Source organism: Hippocampus comes, unplaced genomic scaffold, assembly GCF_001891065.2.
Source record: "Hippocampus comes isolate QL1 unplaced genomic scaffold, H_comes_QL1_v1.1 scaffold6, whole genome shotgun sequence".
NCBI classification, from domain to species: Eukaryota; Metazoa; Chordata; class Actinopteri; order Syngnathiformes; family Syngnathidae; genus Hippocampus; species Hippocampus comes.
In genome coordinates this window covers 1656961-1674056 of record NW_017805833.1, presented here as the reverse complement: position 1 = coordinate 1674056, position 17096 = coordinate 1656961, and the positions used below count along the sequence as shown (strand labels likewise).

Here is a 17096-nt window from a genome sequence, read left to right as displayed (position 1 = left end):
GAACACAGCAAAGCTTATTGTTGTAATTTTATGCGTTTTAACATCGCCTCCCATAAGCAGATAATTAAATGCCTGCTGTCATGCATTAAAGAAATTGCAACAATTGCTGCGCACACAACAGGAGTGTTCTGTCACATATTGAGGAATTTCCTTACTCATGAGTAAGTATTATAAGTATTGAGCATAGTTAACTACTTCGGCGTGCTGTTGCTTTGAATGTTACTGTCGTAAATAAATTAGGGTCAACATTATTTCGTAAAGGGTGGTCAGGAGTAACCAATTCCAAAGCGGGCTTAAAAGGTTGTGCTTAATTTTATCCAGTAGGTGGTGCCAAACGATTACTTACCAACTTATGCTTTCGTTGTAAAGTGTTGATTTCAACTGCTTGGACCCAAAATAGCTGTCGACACATTTTGGTGGAGACATTTTTATTTTTTGATGCTAAATGTATATTCAAAATATACAATAACAGTTGCAAATGGCGTTATTGAGCTTGGATGAAAAATGAACAATACAAAAAAAGGGAAAGAAATGTTCCTTTGTACAAAGATTACAGCAGATACAAGACATTTCAGGTACTCGGCAAGATACATTTGACCTATTTTAAGTGCAATAGTGATTCCTAAGTCAGTAACTGAAGTTGTTACGTCCCTATGGTGACAGTTTTAAGTCGAATTCCTTTTTCAGCATCCATCATGTAGGTAAACAGCTAGTGTCTCATGGGTTAAGAGTGAAAAAAAAAAAAAACTAACAGCTTGGTTGTCTGCCTGTTAAAACCACCTGTGGTAGCATCCACGCTTATTTCTTCAGGCGTTGCGTAGCTGCCACTTACTGTCCATCTCTCACCTATCTCTTTGGAGGACACCAATTGGTCCACTCATTTAGAATCCAGCTAACTCTTCACGGTTATCCTGTTAGTTGCAACGCTTCACTTCCTGACTTCCTCAATGCTTTGTGCCACTGCCACCAAAACGGTAGATGTGACTGTTATTGAAAATACGTAGTGAGATGGGAGCAGAGGAAGTCGCCTAACCGCCAAGTTGCTGCGCATAAACTGCGCAACACTAACAAACCTTGAGAAGCAGTGACCAGTAAAACAGCGTCAAAAATGTGTCACATTTCAATTCATGGGTCAGCTCCATCTGATTTAGTCATGGGGATGGTACCATTACCGGTATGTGTGTAGTGTGAGCAATTGAGATTTGCGAGGATGTTGATGATTTTACTGCTTTGTCGAGTTGGAAGCTTTGAGGATACTTTTAGGTTTGGACTTGGGTTGTTCTCTGTGGAAGACAACAAAACATTAAACAAAGCCATTGTTTTATGTTTTCATGATTGTTGGTTATAGCAGAACCTCCAAATCAAACACCAGAGATTCAGGGTTTGATTCTCAACTTTGCATGCTCTCCCTGGGCTAGTATGGATTTCCTCCACTTCCAAAAACGTGCACGTTTGGTTTATTAATTCTCTTAATTGTCTATAAATGTGTATGTGTGTATTAATAGTGTACCCCGTGACTGACTGGCAACCAGTCCAGGGTATACCCAACCTCTTGCCCAAAGCCAAGTGGGATAGGGACCATCACCTGTGACTCTAATGAGGACAAGTGCAAGAGAAAATATGTTCTCTTTGTCATCCTTGGTAAGCCTCTGTGGTGGCGTCACAAAAATAGACAACGTAAACGCTATCTATCAGCTGCTTTCTGAGTTGTTTGTGAAGAAAACCTTTATTTGTCTCACAATGGAGGAACCCTATGACATTACTAACCTGTGGGTCCGCTCAGGACCAGCTAGAGGTGCCTGCTGACCTCTGCGACGTCGGGGCGGCTCCAGCTGAGCCGGGGAGCCAGACGGCCTAAACTTGGACAACTCCTTCTGCCACTCCTCGTCAAAGGACTGTGCTTCAGCTAAGAGAGCACAGTCAGAATGTGAAGGTGAAGGGCAGGACAAGCAAAATGAATGCAATGCAATTGATGACACCGATGAAACTCCTTAACCCACATTCATCCATATTCTGGAAGTCTTGTATGAGCTCCTTATCTCCCGTTTTCTTGTTCATTTTCTTCTCAATGACGTGTCCTCTGTCTTGGATGTGGTGACCGATGGCCATCTTCTCCAGACCACTTTCAGAGTCTTTCAAGGCTCTCACTGTCTCCTTCACCTGCACATGAACAAGCATATCGATAGGGAGAAAATCATTCAACTCATTCACCTTAAAAAAAAAAAAAAAAAAAAAAAGGTACAGCTTTAGTCTTGAGACTGCATCAAAAATTCAACTTTTACAAAAAGAAATAATCTGTTTTGATTGCTACTGTCAGAGAGCCATCAATAGCTTTACTGAATACAGCTGTCTAAATAAAGTTGAGTTGACAGTTTGGTGACCCGGATTGCCCGATCCTCCATGAGAGGGTCAACATATCCCTCTGTTGATGCACTTACACCTCCTGGGGCCCGGCGTGTCGACGACGAGGCCTGGAAGACTTTTGGAGGGTCGTTTCCAACCTTGGAATACGTCATGACGGACGAGGAGCTGAACGAGTGGGTGTTTGCATCTGTGGACATGTCCTGACACACAAATGCAAATCAACGCCATTTTACTTGCAATGCAAACATAAGAGACATGAAAACGGTTTTTGCCATGAACTCACAAAGTTTTTGTACATCCCGTCCATCCTGCTCCTCATGTTGGTCATGATGCTGTCAAACATGCCAAAAGGGTTCGTCGGGGGGTCCTGCGCAAACACACAAGGTACAAAAAATAGTCGTAGCAGTCGGATGGTTATGCTTGGATGCCACCTGCTCTCGAGGCATTATCAGCTCATAAACAACTCTATATTCGTGCATGTACAAACAAAACATGCGTTGGGATCGGCGTGCTATATGCGTCATGTCTGTTACATCAACTAAATGGGACATTCACCACGCTGGGACCTACTTACATTGACATAAACCAAGGCAACGTAACCCACATACAAACAATTATTATTTCATGACTTGGACACCGGTTAGGATTGAATTGTGAAGAGTAGACATACTTTGCAGTAAAATTGTCAGCTCATTATTATTTTAAGACGTGATGCAGTCGAGTTCTGTTTGTGTACACACCCGCTGATCCCTGGCTCCTGGTTAAAAAAAAAAAACGATACAATGTCTTACGTTCAGCCTTTGCCTTCACGTTTCAAGCAAGTTACTGCGGCGAGAACAAAGCAAGTCAAGTCCTCGCTCGATTTTAAACAAGTCTAACTGAGTTATCGCATGGGTTGGTTCTAACAGTCCCAACGTATATTGGCATGATTGTTTTTTTTTTCATTGATCATACACAAATGTTTATTCACACCTATTAAATTTATATGAACATGAACTAGGAGAGAGTATAAATATTTCATAGGCTTTAGCTGAGCAAGTCGCAAGTCATAAAAATTGTCATGCGTCTCAAGTCCCTCGCCGCCTGCGTAGTCCCTTTTGCCAGGTTACAGTGTTTCACATTTGACATGCAAGCACTGTGGACTAATGGTTAGCGCGTCTGCATCAGTTCTGAGGTTTGGGGTTCCAATCTCAAGGTCAGGCTTTCACGCGCAGAGTTTGCATGTTTTCCTTATGCTTGTTTGGGTTTTCTGCAGGTAATTTGGCTTCCCACACGCCAAAAACATGCACTTTAGTTTGCTGGAAAACTAAAGAAAATCAAATTGATAGGCGCAGAAACACTGCAACAAACACTCTTTGGTTGTCTAACAGATTTGCGTTCTTTTCAGATTTTAATGTCTATGGACAACAGCACCATTTTTATTTAAATGAGGTAGTAGCAAAACAAAAAATATGAAATATACAGGGATTCTTCAATAACCATTTTGAATCGAGTTTGTTTGGGTGTGCAAATCGAGCAATTTGTTTGGTTATGCAAATACATGGACGAATTGAATAGGCGCCTAAAAAAAACACGATACAGTTTTTTGGATTTCATTTCTGTTATCATTTGGACAGATATGAATCGATGTGAGGCCATCATCATTTTGACAGCTTAGGCTTTGCAGTTTATTTTCAAACGTGTACCCATGGCTCGTTAAGTGACACTGAAGCAGTGTTGCAAGACGTTTTTTCTGCCTGAATGCAAATCAGAGCCAGTTTTAGAGGCTGTTTGCCAATGTGGAGTGCAATTTACGATATCATGGCAAGTTCCAAGAGACAGGATATGTGCTTATCATAGGGCAGTGGAAAAGATTCACCAGGAACTTGGGAGGGGAGAGAGTGGATATGAAAAGCTGAAAGACAGCTACTTGTTTTGTAGCGGAGAGTAGAGTGACATGCTGCTACTAACCCTATGGATGAAAACGCCAAACTCCTAGAGCAGGCATTCGCACAGAGCCAGGGAAAGTCTATCCAGACGGCTGCGCTGGAACTCGGGAGGCATCCGCTGGATCAAGCTTTTGTAGATGCCGAGTTTGAGTGCAGCCATCTGGATAGACTTTTTCCCTGGCTTTGCGCGAATGTCTGCTCTAGGAGTCAGGTGTTTTCAACCATTGTGGTAGTAGGAGCCCTCCTGCTACTGTTAATCACAAATAGGCTAAATTGTATTCCATGTTGAAGCACTGTAACGGCCATAAAGTTTCTAAAACTGGCATTGAACTGCAGTCGAGGACAGAAAAAAAAATCTTCTTGCTTGGCGGCAATTTGGCAGAGCGCATATGGCAAGCCACAGGCATGGAAATGGTTGATAGGCTTACAAAAACAGCAAAGCTGAAGCTGTTGATTTTGCTTCTGTCCGAATGAAAAGAAAATAAGTTATTGTGACTTTTGGTACACGAAGTACCTTCCCACAAGTTTGGGCGACTTTGATGGGTCATAGAGGAAGTGTTAGAGGATGCATTTGACAATAATTGATTAACAGGTGAACATTACTTGAAGAGCAATCTACTCACCGTGCTGTCAAAGGGCAACAGTGAGCGACTGAGGTCCTGGAGGTTGAAACAATATCATAAGAAAAATAAGCATAGACTTTTAGGTCCAGAACAGGCACAGAAAATGTTAGAACACACAAAGTCGGGGGGGTTCGCCAGAGATCGTCTGGTTTACCTTGGAAAGTGATACTTCTGATATGTGAAAGTTTAAAATGATGGAAATTGAAGCTTTGAGTGTCAAGGACAAGAAGACGGGGCTTTTTATCGAGAACAAAACTGCCGGTGTTTATGAATCCGCAGCCCCCACTTTAGCATCTTGGCATCTATTGCTATCTATGTATGTGTGTGTTATGTGCAGGGGGCTACAATCAGCGTGGTGTTGAATGACTTGTGTTCCATGTGTAATTGGGTCGCATTGCCAGAGATTAGCGTGGGCTTTAACACTGAAACTGAGCTTCATTCTGGGAAGGCTACGCAGGGGCTGCAGAGTTCAAAGCTGCTCTGCTCCGCTCACTCAGCTCTTTCCCCAAAAGGTCAAGCTGATGTAAATAAAACACTCCTGCTCACTATCTCGCAAGCCAATTTGATCCCACGGTGGCATCTGTGGACAAATAAATGCCACTTCCATTTGTGACCTGCTTATGTTTAGACATGACTGCTGTTGAACAGAAGAGCGCGAGGGTACAAGATAAGGAACCTGTAGTGAAGGGCCCACTGGTCACTGCATCATACTGAGAGTTTGGTTCTCATATTTTGGCTGTTCGCATGATCAGAAACACCTTTCAGTATGCTACAGTCCAGTTCTAATCGAATCTAAACAACAATACGGTAAGAAATATCTCTAACAAATAAAAAAAATGAATTCTTTTCAGACTCAAAAACAGCACTGCGTGATGGTACATTTATAAACAAGTGTGCCCAGAGGATGAAAGGTGATATGAAGCAGTGAATGGCTACTCTCAGGAGACAGCAGGGAAATGTGAGCACTCTTTGCGCCGTTAACTCCATGAAAGGTAAATGGAAGGAACTACCTTTCCCATGGGGAATTGAATGCGTTGCAAACCAGATAACAAAATTAAAAACAGACACATCTTCAAGAAGCCAATGTGTTAAAGCACGATTTGCTTTTCTACTTTTCGACGAGAACATGGTTGAATACGAGGACAATTATGCCTTATTTTCAGAAAAAAAAAAGTTTAAATTCCATCCCAACCACGATTAACAAAAAATTGTGACACTGAAGCAAAGTTGCACCAATCTTGATGAAACAACAATAAGGCTCAGTTTTGAGAGGTACCATAGAACAATATCTTAACTCATTCACTGCCTTGGAGTTGTATATTCGTCAAGTGAAATCCAACTGTGTCTTTTATATGAGTATACAATCCACATTTCAAGTATGTTTCTCAGCAGACAAGCCTTGACGAGGGTCGCGCTCAGCTTGTCGATGAAATTCAGTTTTGTCAACCACTATAACAACTAAAAGATTATGTTACAGAATCTGTAACCCAATGGCCTTGGGCCAGTATGGCATTGTGTCGGGCCACCACGCACCTTACACACACTGGCCCCACTGCGCCACTACAAATATGAATGAATACAATGACACGAACAAATTCTTACTTTTTACACCAAATATTTTGAGTTTTTGTGCAGTTCATGGAGTGAATGATGAACACGATGTAAAAATGCAACTGTCATTTAACGTGAGCTATGCAGTGATTAAATAATTATTTTGTCATCAAAAGGCCTTTCTTAGCCTCGTTTTATTGTTTGAGGTGTCACAAAAGGAGCAACCCCCCCCCCCGCACCAAAAACAAAAACCCACGAGTGTCAAAGTCAATGTTCTGCTTAACATAATAGCTTTTGCGTTTGGTTCAACCGCTGATTGAAATAGAATGCAAAGTGGGTAAAATTAACTTTTGGGGGGGAGGGTTTGGTGGTTAAAGATCAGCCAAAATGCTCTAAAACAGCTGGCAATCTGGGGAACTGCTTTGAAAAGAGCTGGTAGTAAATGAGTTAACTCTATTAGGAATGTTTTTTAGTCAGATTTGAACAAGCCAGACACGTATATGCTTAACTTTGGTTGACTCTTGTCATACCAATGTAAACAAAAACACTGCCTTTGCTTTGATTTTATGACTACACGATAGGGCCTTTTAAGCTTTGAGGTGACAAACATTTTTTTGTGGTTGAATTCCCAACGTGTATTTTCAGAGACATTGGATTTTGAGGTTTTATTGTATTAAGGGGGGCAACACGTTTCCCTCACAGTTCTGAAGCTCGTAGTTGGAATCGCTTGACTGCAGCCTTCCTGTGTGGAGTTTGCGTGTTCTCCTCGGGCTTGCCTGGCTTTTCTTCGGGTACTCTGGCACAATCCAAAAACATGCATGTTAGGTTCACTCAACACGTTAACCTTTGGTGTAAATAGGTGTCAGTAACTAAATGGTCTCAGTCAGGCGATGCAGTAGTCAATGTTAATCATTGCATCATTATCATCATTTTTATTCATCATAGGAATAGGTAGCTATGACACGCTCCCCTTGAGCTGCGTGCCGACAGCGATGTTTAGCTAGGACGGTCAACGAATTCCTTATGTGTCGACGCCAAGAAAACAAAAAGGCCAAGGATGCCAGTATATACACAGTGGGGAACAACGCCATAAGGGAACTGTGAGTAAATCTTTCATCGGTAAAAATCTTTTTTTTTTTTTTTTTTTTTTTTTAATTGGACATGTATCGTTTGCACTCATTTTCAACGCCCATGCACAAGTCACCCCTGAGCAAAAAAAGGACTCATCAGTTTTATATCGAGCCTGATATTTTGGAGATTCCCAACATGGCTATCTACAATGGCGAGGTCATGATCAATTGGTAATGAGTGACTTATTTGATGAGTGTCTTTTACATAATGCAATTTTCTAACACTTCACAATGAAAATGGAACTGTTAATCAATGAAAGAGGTAGAAGTTACTATTGAACCATGAGTGCCCTGTTTCTCTGAATCTATCTGAGCGTGTTCCGACTCATTTTGCTAAGACGGGTCACATTTTAGCTCTAGTATCTGAAAACTCAGGGGCCCTATGTGTAATGAGTACATAGGCTACAGTACATAAGAGTCCAAGGAGAAATAAGAGATGAAGCACAAAAATGGTCTGGCAGATATACAAATTGGATTACGGATGCCACGCTGCCTCTTTGTCCGGAAAAAGATTGCTTTTTGAGTAGACCACAAGTTTTAAAATGTAACTGTGACAAGATAACTGAAGTGAAACTTTATCACACCAAAGGTTCCTTTCTCTTGCCGGACAGCCCGAAGCAGCAACTGACGGGGTGAGCGGGGTTCATCATCCATTTTTCAGAGACCATTTTGTCCTCTGCTTAGGGTGTTGTCACCTGTGTTTGCCTTAAAGTAACCGCCACACAATTACTACGGGCCCTACTCCACTTGGAAGTTATATGTTAATGTGGTATTAGTGTATTAGTACAGCAGAGCATTGTTTTAAATTGTTTTTAGTCAGAGTATAAGTACAGACATACAGTATCGGTGCTGATACTTTCCATCCCTTCTGTTGAACATGAAAGGATAGTACTATAGTTCACACTTGAGTGGAGGTGCACTGGTATTTGGAATATTTGATTAGATTATATCAGGCAGCAAAATCCTTTGTGGATATCTGTCCCCCATGCAAACCAAAAGGATCAAATTAAGTGTTTGGATAGCTGGGGTTCAGTCACTGAGGTCATTAGCAAGGACGCATTATGTAGTTAATGGCAACAGGCTGCAGTAATTAAGAGGCATCGAGTTGCTGCCTATTGAGGGCAAGCTTGTGGTGAAAGTCATTATCAAGGATAAATATATGGGCCTCCATGACATGGAGGGATTCAACCCGTTCACATTCCTGTCCTGATTCGAGGGAAGGTTAACGGGTACAGAACTTGAGTCCGTCTTTTTTCCCAAGCAACCATCAATCAATTTGTTTGGGTACAGTACATTTTTTTTTACTTCTAAAGGTGAGAGGACTGCTGGCACAAGACACACGACGGTCAATTGTTTGGGAAATAATCGCCACTTCTCATGACAATGAAAGTGGTGTGGGAGAGAAAATTTGAGAGAACACAAAATGGTGGTTGGTCTCCATTAGCCTACTGCCTCTGACTCACGGCCAAGACAATATTAGTTTGATCACGGTTGGTTTTGCAAAAATAACAACAACCACTGAAATCAACCATTGTAGAGGACCACCAAAAAGTTGAGCTTAGCGCAACGATGAACCAAATAACTCTCATAATTCAATTACAAAATAAGGTTGATGAAAATTGTTGCCTTGAAGCTTTAGAGAGATCACCCTTGTGAATCCGAATGAAATCCAGTCCGATTATGCTTGCATGTGTTTATATGTAACATTTTCATTCAACTGAGCATTCGATTTCATTCTTATTGGAATACAAGGCTCCATGTAAAATCAGCTATGGACTGGCTAATGGGCTACAGCCAACTCTACAATCGCATTTGCTGATGCCCATGTCACTTACCAGGCCGGGTCTCTGAAAGCCATACACATGCAAAGTCACAGATACTACAGTAGAACGCAAGGGCGGCGACCCCAAGTGGACAAAAACAATGCCTGCACCTCACATGCTCATGTTGTTTTGTTTATTAATGCAAAATAAATTTTCAGATTTCTCGATTAATAGATAATCAATGCAATACACCAAAAGAATATTTGATCGTGCAGCCCGATGTTAAACTATGATATTGTATCAGTTTTCATAAGATTTCGTTTAAATCCTACTTTTTACGGAGTAATTGTGAAAACTGAAGTTCAACCGATGACTGCTCTGCTTTGCAAACAACTTCTGATTTTTTTCATGTCTAACAGGAGTAATTATTCTTTATTTTAGCTTTGTTGTAAAGTACATTTGGAACAAATTCCACCACTTTTCAAAGTTCACACTCTACCTGCAAAATAACTGTAGTGTGTCAGTGAACAATGGCCTATAAATAGTACTGCTCTGGGTGACAGATATAACGGTTGGAGAGGCCAAGGGTGTTGACCTTCTTCGAAACCAGACACTAACATGTGCAAGTGTTGCTCCACTTAAGCCTTCATAGTTTGCTTGCTGTAAAACTAAACTAATGAGATGGGCACGTGTGGATTAGTTGGATGTGCAGCTGATCGGATCGTATACATCTCATGTTCTCACCCTGTGTTCGCCCCTCAATGCCGGAGGCTCTGCTGCATCATGGTCGCGGCTTGTTCCGTCCATGATGCTGGGCATGAAGCGTCCGCCAAATGGCTCAGAGAAGCTCCGCATCATCTGGCGCATGTGATCCCGGTGTGCTCGGAATGGATCTCTACACAGGAGACGATTAAGAATGTTGCTTAATACATTGCCTGTATGGTTAAAAAGGTGTTGTTTCTCAGGTTATTCTGGGTTTTTTTCCCCATTACTTCCTGTGAGAGTTTGGAGCATCCACTGTAATTCCTGACATTCCTTTAAAATAGGGGTGTCTAAACGTCGTCCAAAGGCGGCATACAGAAAAATGGAGGGCTGAGATGCTTTATATTTAATTGATAAAACCCACTAATACTTAGCCCTCAAACAATTGGGTTGTTCATAGATTAAATTTTGAAATCTGCATCACACCTTGCTATTAAATGTGACAAGACAAATTGTCAACCCAGTCATTTTTTTTATTTCTGAACATAATGCACAATTTGAGCATTAACACTTCACCTGTACATAAATAAATGTTTGAAAAGAAAAATTAAAAGAAAATGTATTGTAATAAGACAAATACAACTGAATTGTACTTAATAAATGGACTGCACTTTTGAAACTTTAATTCAGTGATAGCATAACACCACAGGGAGTACAAGTGGATTTGGCCCTGTATTCCACGAGAAAGATAAGCCCTGCACTGAGCACTAGCACATTTCTACATTTAGAACAGAAATAAGAGTAACTGTCAATCTTTAAAGTAGTATTTGAGGATCATTAACGTAATCTAATTACAAAATTGGAACTTGACACGAAGCAGAAAGCGATTTTTTTTCTCTCTCGCACACACACACACACACACACACACACACACACACACACACACACACACACACACACACACTTAAAAGAAAATTCATGTTAGTTCAGTGATAAAACCTTTACAAACATTTCAAGTTAAATAAAGAAATTAAAATACATTTCTCACACACACACGCAAATAATTAAATACAGATGCATGTGCCATTTTTACGGGTGGTTGTCCCGGTATCTATCGAAAAAAAAATCTTCCAACATTCTATTTTAAAATTATTTTACATCTGACCCCGTTCCACGAGTGCTAAACAAGCTAGCTTAACATTTTGAAACCAACAACTTACGAGAAGAAAGGGTCCTCATCAAAGTCCCCAAAATTGCCGCTTCTGAACATCTCGATGAAAATGCCGTGAACGAAAAGAAAATAAGGAAATGATAAAACAAACGGTTTAAATCACCATAATAGTCCGTGTGCGCCACAGGTGCGGCGGGCTCAATTGTAAATACAGTACTGTACCATAGAGGCGGGGTTAGATGATTTCGGACACGGGGACATTCAACCATGTGACGTGATCCCGTCCTCTGATTGGCCGATTAAGACTACTTGCGTCCACGAGGTTGTTGTGTCGCTGAGGGTTGCTATGACGACGGTGCTCTCGAAGCTTCTTGTAAAAAGTCCAAAATTTCACACTCTTTTATACTCGTCAACGCTAAGTAACTGTTACAGAGTAACTTACATACCTTCTTACAAAATGGCATTTACCATTCACAGTATCGGGACAGCGTGTTAGGATCAAATAACGTGAAGAACCAATGTTATCGCTGTGGTTAAGGAGTGGTCGATCTTACTTTCGAACATGCTTGTATGTAGGACTTCATTACCACACTGGCTATTTGGAGGCGATGTCGGAGTGACAAAGTGTCCCACACCGGGTATAGATTTACCATCTGCAACGCTCCATAAATAGGCACGGCTCTGGTTCTTTACACTGCTTTATATTGTCCCTGATAATTAAAATCCAGACGTGAATGAACCCGTTATTCAACAGCATCAAGCACAGCCAACAAGGTCACAGAGTTAAAAAGGAAAAGAGATAACTTTAAAGCAGCTCTTTTATTAATTAAGTTGTTGACCTAGGACAATCCGTGGATTCACTGGATATAAAAAGGCCACACATCCCTGGTTCAAAAGCCACTTTCTCCGGTTATATAAGAAAAAGAGACACATATAAATCATTAAACAGACTTTTGCCACTCTGAAAGGTTATCTGCAGGGAGCTTCCACATCATCAGTGGGGTCTCACTCAAAGGTATCAGTCAGGGAAGGGGTGCAGTAGACTTTAAATGGCATGAATAAAACGTGGAACGCAGCAAAGACAGCAGTCATCAAGTGGAGAAATTACCAAGAACTGGATATCCCTCCAGAATTGCTGAAAAGACCAGAAAGCTGTCCGGGGAGGCTAATGAAGACGACAACATTGGATGAGCTACAGAAATTTCTGGCAATACGTGACAACAATCCCCCCATCTCATTCGTGGAAGCAAGATGGAGTTTGCAAGGAAAAAACAAACAAACAAAAAAAGGTATTTGAAAAAGCCAAAAGTGTCAGGTGGGAAAATGTGTTTTGGTCTGATGAAATCCATGATTCCAAAAGTTATGTTTGGTGCAGACACTACTCATCACCAAAAGTGAAGCAGGGTGGTGGAAGCATCATGATTTGGGGCAGGAAAAAGACTGCTAGAACATCGAAACATTATTTGGAGTTAATCAGGAGGACTTGGTGGTCCGCTAACTACCATTTAACAGTTTGAATGAGTTTGAATGTGAAATGTGAACATCCCCAGTTATAAGAGCGTGTGCACACTTGTTTATTTTTACTTCACCTCTCTATTAGTTATACTGCATTACAAAAATGTAGCATTTGAACAGGAGTGTGTAGACTTTTTTTTTATTTCCACTGTACTAAGATGTTAAAGTCAAAGCTGTCATTTTAACTGGGAGGGTTTTCTTTAACTGACAAGCGCATACTAACACAGCAGGTAAACCAGATTCACATCATGGTTTCAATATGTTTAAATTCCCAAGTGAACAGACAGACTAAAATGAAGCAACAATTAGAATCGTGATGAATGTCCCCAAACAAAGGTATCCTGAGAAGAGGACGGATCTCCTGGCGTTCCTTGGTTAGGACACAGGACTTCCCATTAGCCTCTCCTGGCGCAGTGAAATCAGCCTGTTGAGCCACATCTCCTCAGCCTTCTCTTTGTCCATGAACAGCTGTGAAGGACAGAAGGCACAGAGGGCACATTTTGATTCTTCGCGGTGCCATGTATGGTGACGATGACACTTGTGACATTTTTTTTTCAGTTCTCCTTTCTCTCGCTGTGATTATGGACACTCATCTGTCATTTTTTTCGACCAACCCGACCAGTCAAAGCAGACAGCCGCACATACTGAGTGTGTCTGAGGTTTTTCTTTGAGGGAGTGTTGCTTGATTCTTGTTCGTGGGCTTCAATTCGGTTAAATGTGAGGAGCATGGTTCTGAGAGGAACTCAATACTATAAATACAATACAAATATCAGTGATGTCATCGGTTATTCGACTCGCAATGGACTTGACTTTCATCTCATTATAGTTGAATGCCGAATGGACAGATACCTTTTATAATACTCTGTGGGAAATTAAATACAGAAACAGAAATTAGGTCGTTTTTTTTCCCCCAAAAAAACTGCAGCCCTTGTGATTTCAAAATGGAATTCTACTACATTGTGATTTCAATTTGAAGTCGATTGTTTTACTGCTCTGCTCTAATAAGAACACACTGCTGCACACTGATGAAGTGCTTATTAGGAAGTAAAACCATGAAACTGAAGGATTGTGTGGTGATATTTTGTTGTGTTATCGCACTTGCGTGTGCGTGTGTTTGTGTGTGTGTGTGTGTGTGTGTGTGTGTGTGTGTGTGTGTGTGTGTGTGTGTGTGATCATGCATATCAGAGAGCAACATGTCACTCCTTCACTCCCAATCTGACGATGCTTTTTTTGACTGTAATTTTGTTCGACACCGATGAGCACTTGTCAGTCGGCCCTGGGCTAGTGTCGGAGTGCAAAGTGTGTGTGTGTGTGTGTGTGTGTGTGTGTGTGTGTGTGTGTGTGTGTGTGTGTGGTGATACGATGTGGGTAGGACTAATGTGACTCATCTGTTCTAATTGGGATCGGAGCTGAGGCCAGGGCCCGCCTGGGGCATATTGGTACCATACATCAGCCTGTCGCAGGGCCGTGATGTGTCTATATATGCTGTGTGCGTATATGTGTGAGGGGGTTATCTGCATACGTCAGGTCATAACTCAGTTTGCCCACTGGAGATAGATGAGTGGGAAGCCCTGGGGAGCATTAGTGCAGTTGAAAGTTTTCCTTCTCGTTTTTCATCATTGCTCTGCAGAGGAGGAGGTGATTGGGGAAGGATATGCGGCATGCGCGCGCACACAGACGTGGTAAGGATCTTGCTATGCGATGCAAGGTGACACTGCACAGGTGGCAGTGTTCATGCTACTTGCAGTATTTTACTGGCAATGAAGCGTGTGGACAAAGGAGTTCGGAGCGCCAGATTGGGACGGAATGTGTCGTGAGGGGCTGTCATGGTGACCACTCACAGCGGGATGAGCCAAAGTGTCGCTGTCGTTGTAAACAATGGACAGGGGAAAACTGAGGTCGGCGTCATCCATCCTGTCCGACTCATGCTTCACCACAGGGTCAGTCTGACATGAAAAACAGAAATAGTTGAAGTGGAAAAAATAAAAAAATAAATCAAAAACACTTTGCAATAATACTGAGCATAAAAATGATTGGAATGAATATGCATGTTCTCATTCTAATTCAATGAAATTATGACATGGGTTGGAAACTGTAGGGAGCTAGAAATTCCGAACTTGATTTAGCACAGCCTTGAAGAGGATAACCGATAAACCGTAATGCTGCATTGTTTGTGAAGACATCGGGAAAGAGGGTGGCAGGAGCACAGTGGATGATGATAAGAGAATATTACACCAACACGCAATAACTATGTGCGTGGAACCTTTCACAACCCGTCAACATCTTTAATTGTAGCATTGTTTCATCTACTTTTTGCGTTTCTAGTGGTGGCTTCGCCTCTTTAGTTGTGATGTTTGCGACTCACATTCCTTCAATGGTGGTTTTGCATTTGGTGGGAATTTTGAGGTTTTGAAGTTTGTCTGTAAGTTAGACAAGATACTTGCTGTGAACCTGCGTGGACTAGTGTGAACTGTGTAGTACTGTATTTGCTTGATCAGATTATGTCTTTTTTAAATGCATTTCAGTTTTCCTGATTTTCTTTAAAAAATATATTTTTTTTTTTGGTTTTTTTTTTGCGGGGGGGCAGGGGTTTGTCAAGCATCTGACTCACATCGAAACAAAAATACTATGGAGTAAACAACCTGGATGGTTTCAATGACATGCCAACATTTTTCCACCAGGTGGCAGTGGAAGGCTGTTCCATGTATGAGGCTGTTTGAACAACTTGGAAAAATATCACAGATATGGCCACAATAACAGGTCCACACACGCAGCACCTTCATCAAAAAAGTTTACGCTTGAATACAAAACAATATAATAATATTAATATTATTAATATTCCCATAAATCTCATGGAAAGTTTCCAAAATTAGCTTAACTTTCCAAGGAAATGTGCTGGATACTTTCTGGAAATTTCCCATCCTTTGTAACCTAAATCACAAAAAAATTCCCAAGTAAATTGAATGTACAGTAAACGATACCAACGCTGTCGGGCAGAAACCTTTGAACAAGGTCGTTGGGTCAATTTCATGTTTTTTTTCCACTGATTGTTGTCATCTTCTTGGTGGTCTGTTATTACTGTTATTATTTTCATACATTGTTAACTTATAAAAAGTGTCCACAAATTATTGGACACTTAAACACTTCCCCTTCCACGGGAGCTTCACATTATGTCTGCGCAAGATTGAAAGCCACAGGAGAAGTCTTCAACGAATAACAATGATTGCAACTAGCTGGGTTAGAGCCATTTGAGAAGGCCTGTTTTGCTGAAACTCGATAGCTGCTTCAATGCAAAAGGAAGTTAATGAGTGAAGGTTTATTTATGTGGACATTAATATTCCCCTATCACAGCCTATCCAGCGCATTGTATTTGTTTTTTTGTACTACATACTGTAGTTCTTAAACCTTTAAACTAGAGTTGAGGATGATGTATGTACTAACACGATTACAGATTTTGAAGGCGTACTCATCACACAAACACGATTTTGGGAAAATGTTGGTTGCAAAATGAAGTATAAAAGCAACTAGAATTATTTTAATGTTTACAAACAAAAAGAATGTGCAGTTTTAATTTGTTTTTTTTTTTTTTTAATTTGACAAGGTCCTGCCTGAGGTGGGAGTCACGATTGTTGTGGGTCTCGACCTTGGCCAGCGTCCTCCAAAGTGGACACAAAGTCTATGTCACATGGTGTTGCCCATCTTCTCAAAAGATCACCAACAAATCAAATCGGGGGAACATTTCAATAACGACTTATGTGTTTGGTTTCCATCTGAGAGGGTGACAGATGTAGGACATACCATTTTGTCTGAATGGGAACGTTTGATTTGTCAAAGGAGAATTGAATGAGGGAGCAAAAACTGCACCTTGACGTCGTCCCGGGATGATTTGAAAGCCTGTGGAACAAAGGAGTCGCTCTCGATGGCCTCGATGTCCTTTATCCTTCGCACTTGGTCCTCGAGTGAAGTTCCCTCTAGGAGAAAAAAAAAAAAAAGCAGGGGAGGAGGTGTGTGAAGAAAAAGCACCTGCACGGGGTCACCGGCCCCTCACCATGTTCCAAACGGTGGCGGCAGATTCCGTTCGGAGCGAGACCACTTGATTACATATGATCTGTCTGCATAACGCTCCCTGACGTGTAATGTGACATATGGGATGTTATTTTAATCTTTAAGGGAGAGCGCTGATGCGCCACCAAGGGCATGGCAGCAGCCCCTCGAAGACGGTAAATAAATGCTAACAAGATGAGAGTAAATTACACCGGGAATAATGCATTGTAAAATAATCACAAATATGAACACAAACTGGCTGCAGTGGAATTTCATTAGGAAGACAAAATGGGATTAGGTTTCAT

General features: G+C 41.3%; 2 protein-coding genes and 1 long non-coding RNA gene across 8 annotated transcripts in view; all 3 read right to left on the bottom strand.

Annotated features, from left to right (window-relative positions):
• Positions 1 to 411: 411 nt before the first annotated feature.
• Positions 412 to 11842, bottom strand: mlf1 (myeloid leukemia factor 1). 3 transcript variants are annotated; one of them, XM_019887643.1, is made up of 9 exons: positions 11282 to 11842; positions 10104 to 10254; positions 7167 to 7262; positions 4916 to 4951; positions 2648 to 2731; positions 2439 to 2564; positions 2001 to 2160; positions 1768 to 1906; positions 412 to 1283 (listed from the first exon to the last, which is right to left on the bottom strand). In XM_019887643.1, the coding sequence occupies exons 1-9, from the start codon at positions 11329 to 11331 to the stop codon at positions 1223 to 1225; spliced, it is 903 nt and encodes a 300-aa protein (XP_019743202.1). In that variant the 5' UTR covers positions 11332 to 11842; the 3' UTR covers positions 412 to 1222. The 3 variants fall into 3 exon arrangements, with proteins under 3 accessions (XP_019743202.1, XP_019743203.1, XP_019743205.1); XM_019887644.1 differs by lacking the exon at positions 7167 to 7262; XM_019887646.1 differs by lacking the exons at positions 4916 to 4951; positions 7167 to 7262.
• On the bottom strand, positions 10574 to 11275 carry LOC109526376 (uncharacterized). The gene is made up of 2 exons (XR_002170319.1): positions 11010 to 11275; positions 10574 to 10956 (listed from the first exon to the last, which is right to left on the bottom strand). It is a non-coding gene; the product is annotated as an uncharacterized LOC109526376 (long non-coding RNA).
• Positions 11843 to 12032: 190 nt separating the features above from the next.
• The window catches only part of rsrc1 (arginine/serine-rich coiled-coil 1), a 115886-nt gene continuing 110822 nt past the window's right edge, over positions 12033 to 17096 (bottom strand). For all 4 annotated transcript variants that reach the window (XM_019887642.1, XM_019887639.1, XM_019887641.1 and 1 more), the window contains exons 8-10: positions 16612 to 16718; positions 14589 to 14693; positions 12033 to 13215 (exon numbers count right to left, since the gene is read on the bottom strand). In XM_019887642.1, the coding sequence (XP_019743201.1) occupies positions 13123 to 13215; positions 14589 to 14693; positions 16612 to 16718 (305 nt within the window). In that variant the 3' untranslated portion in view covers positions 12033 to 13122. The remainder of the gene's footprint in view (positions 13216 to 14588; positions 14694 to 16611; positions 16719 to 17096) is intronic.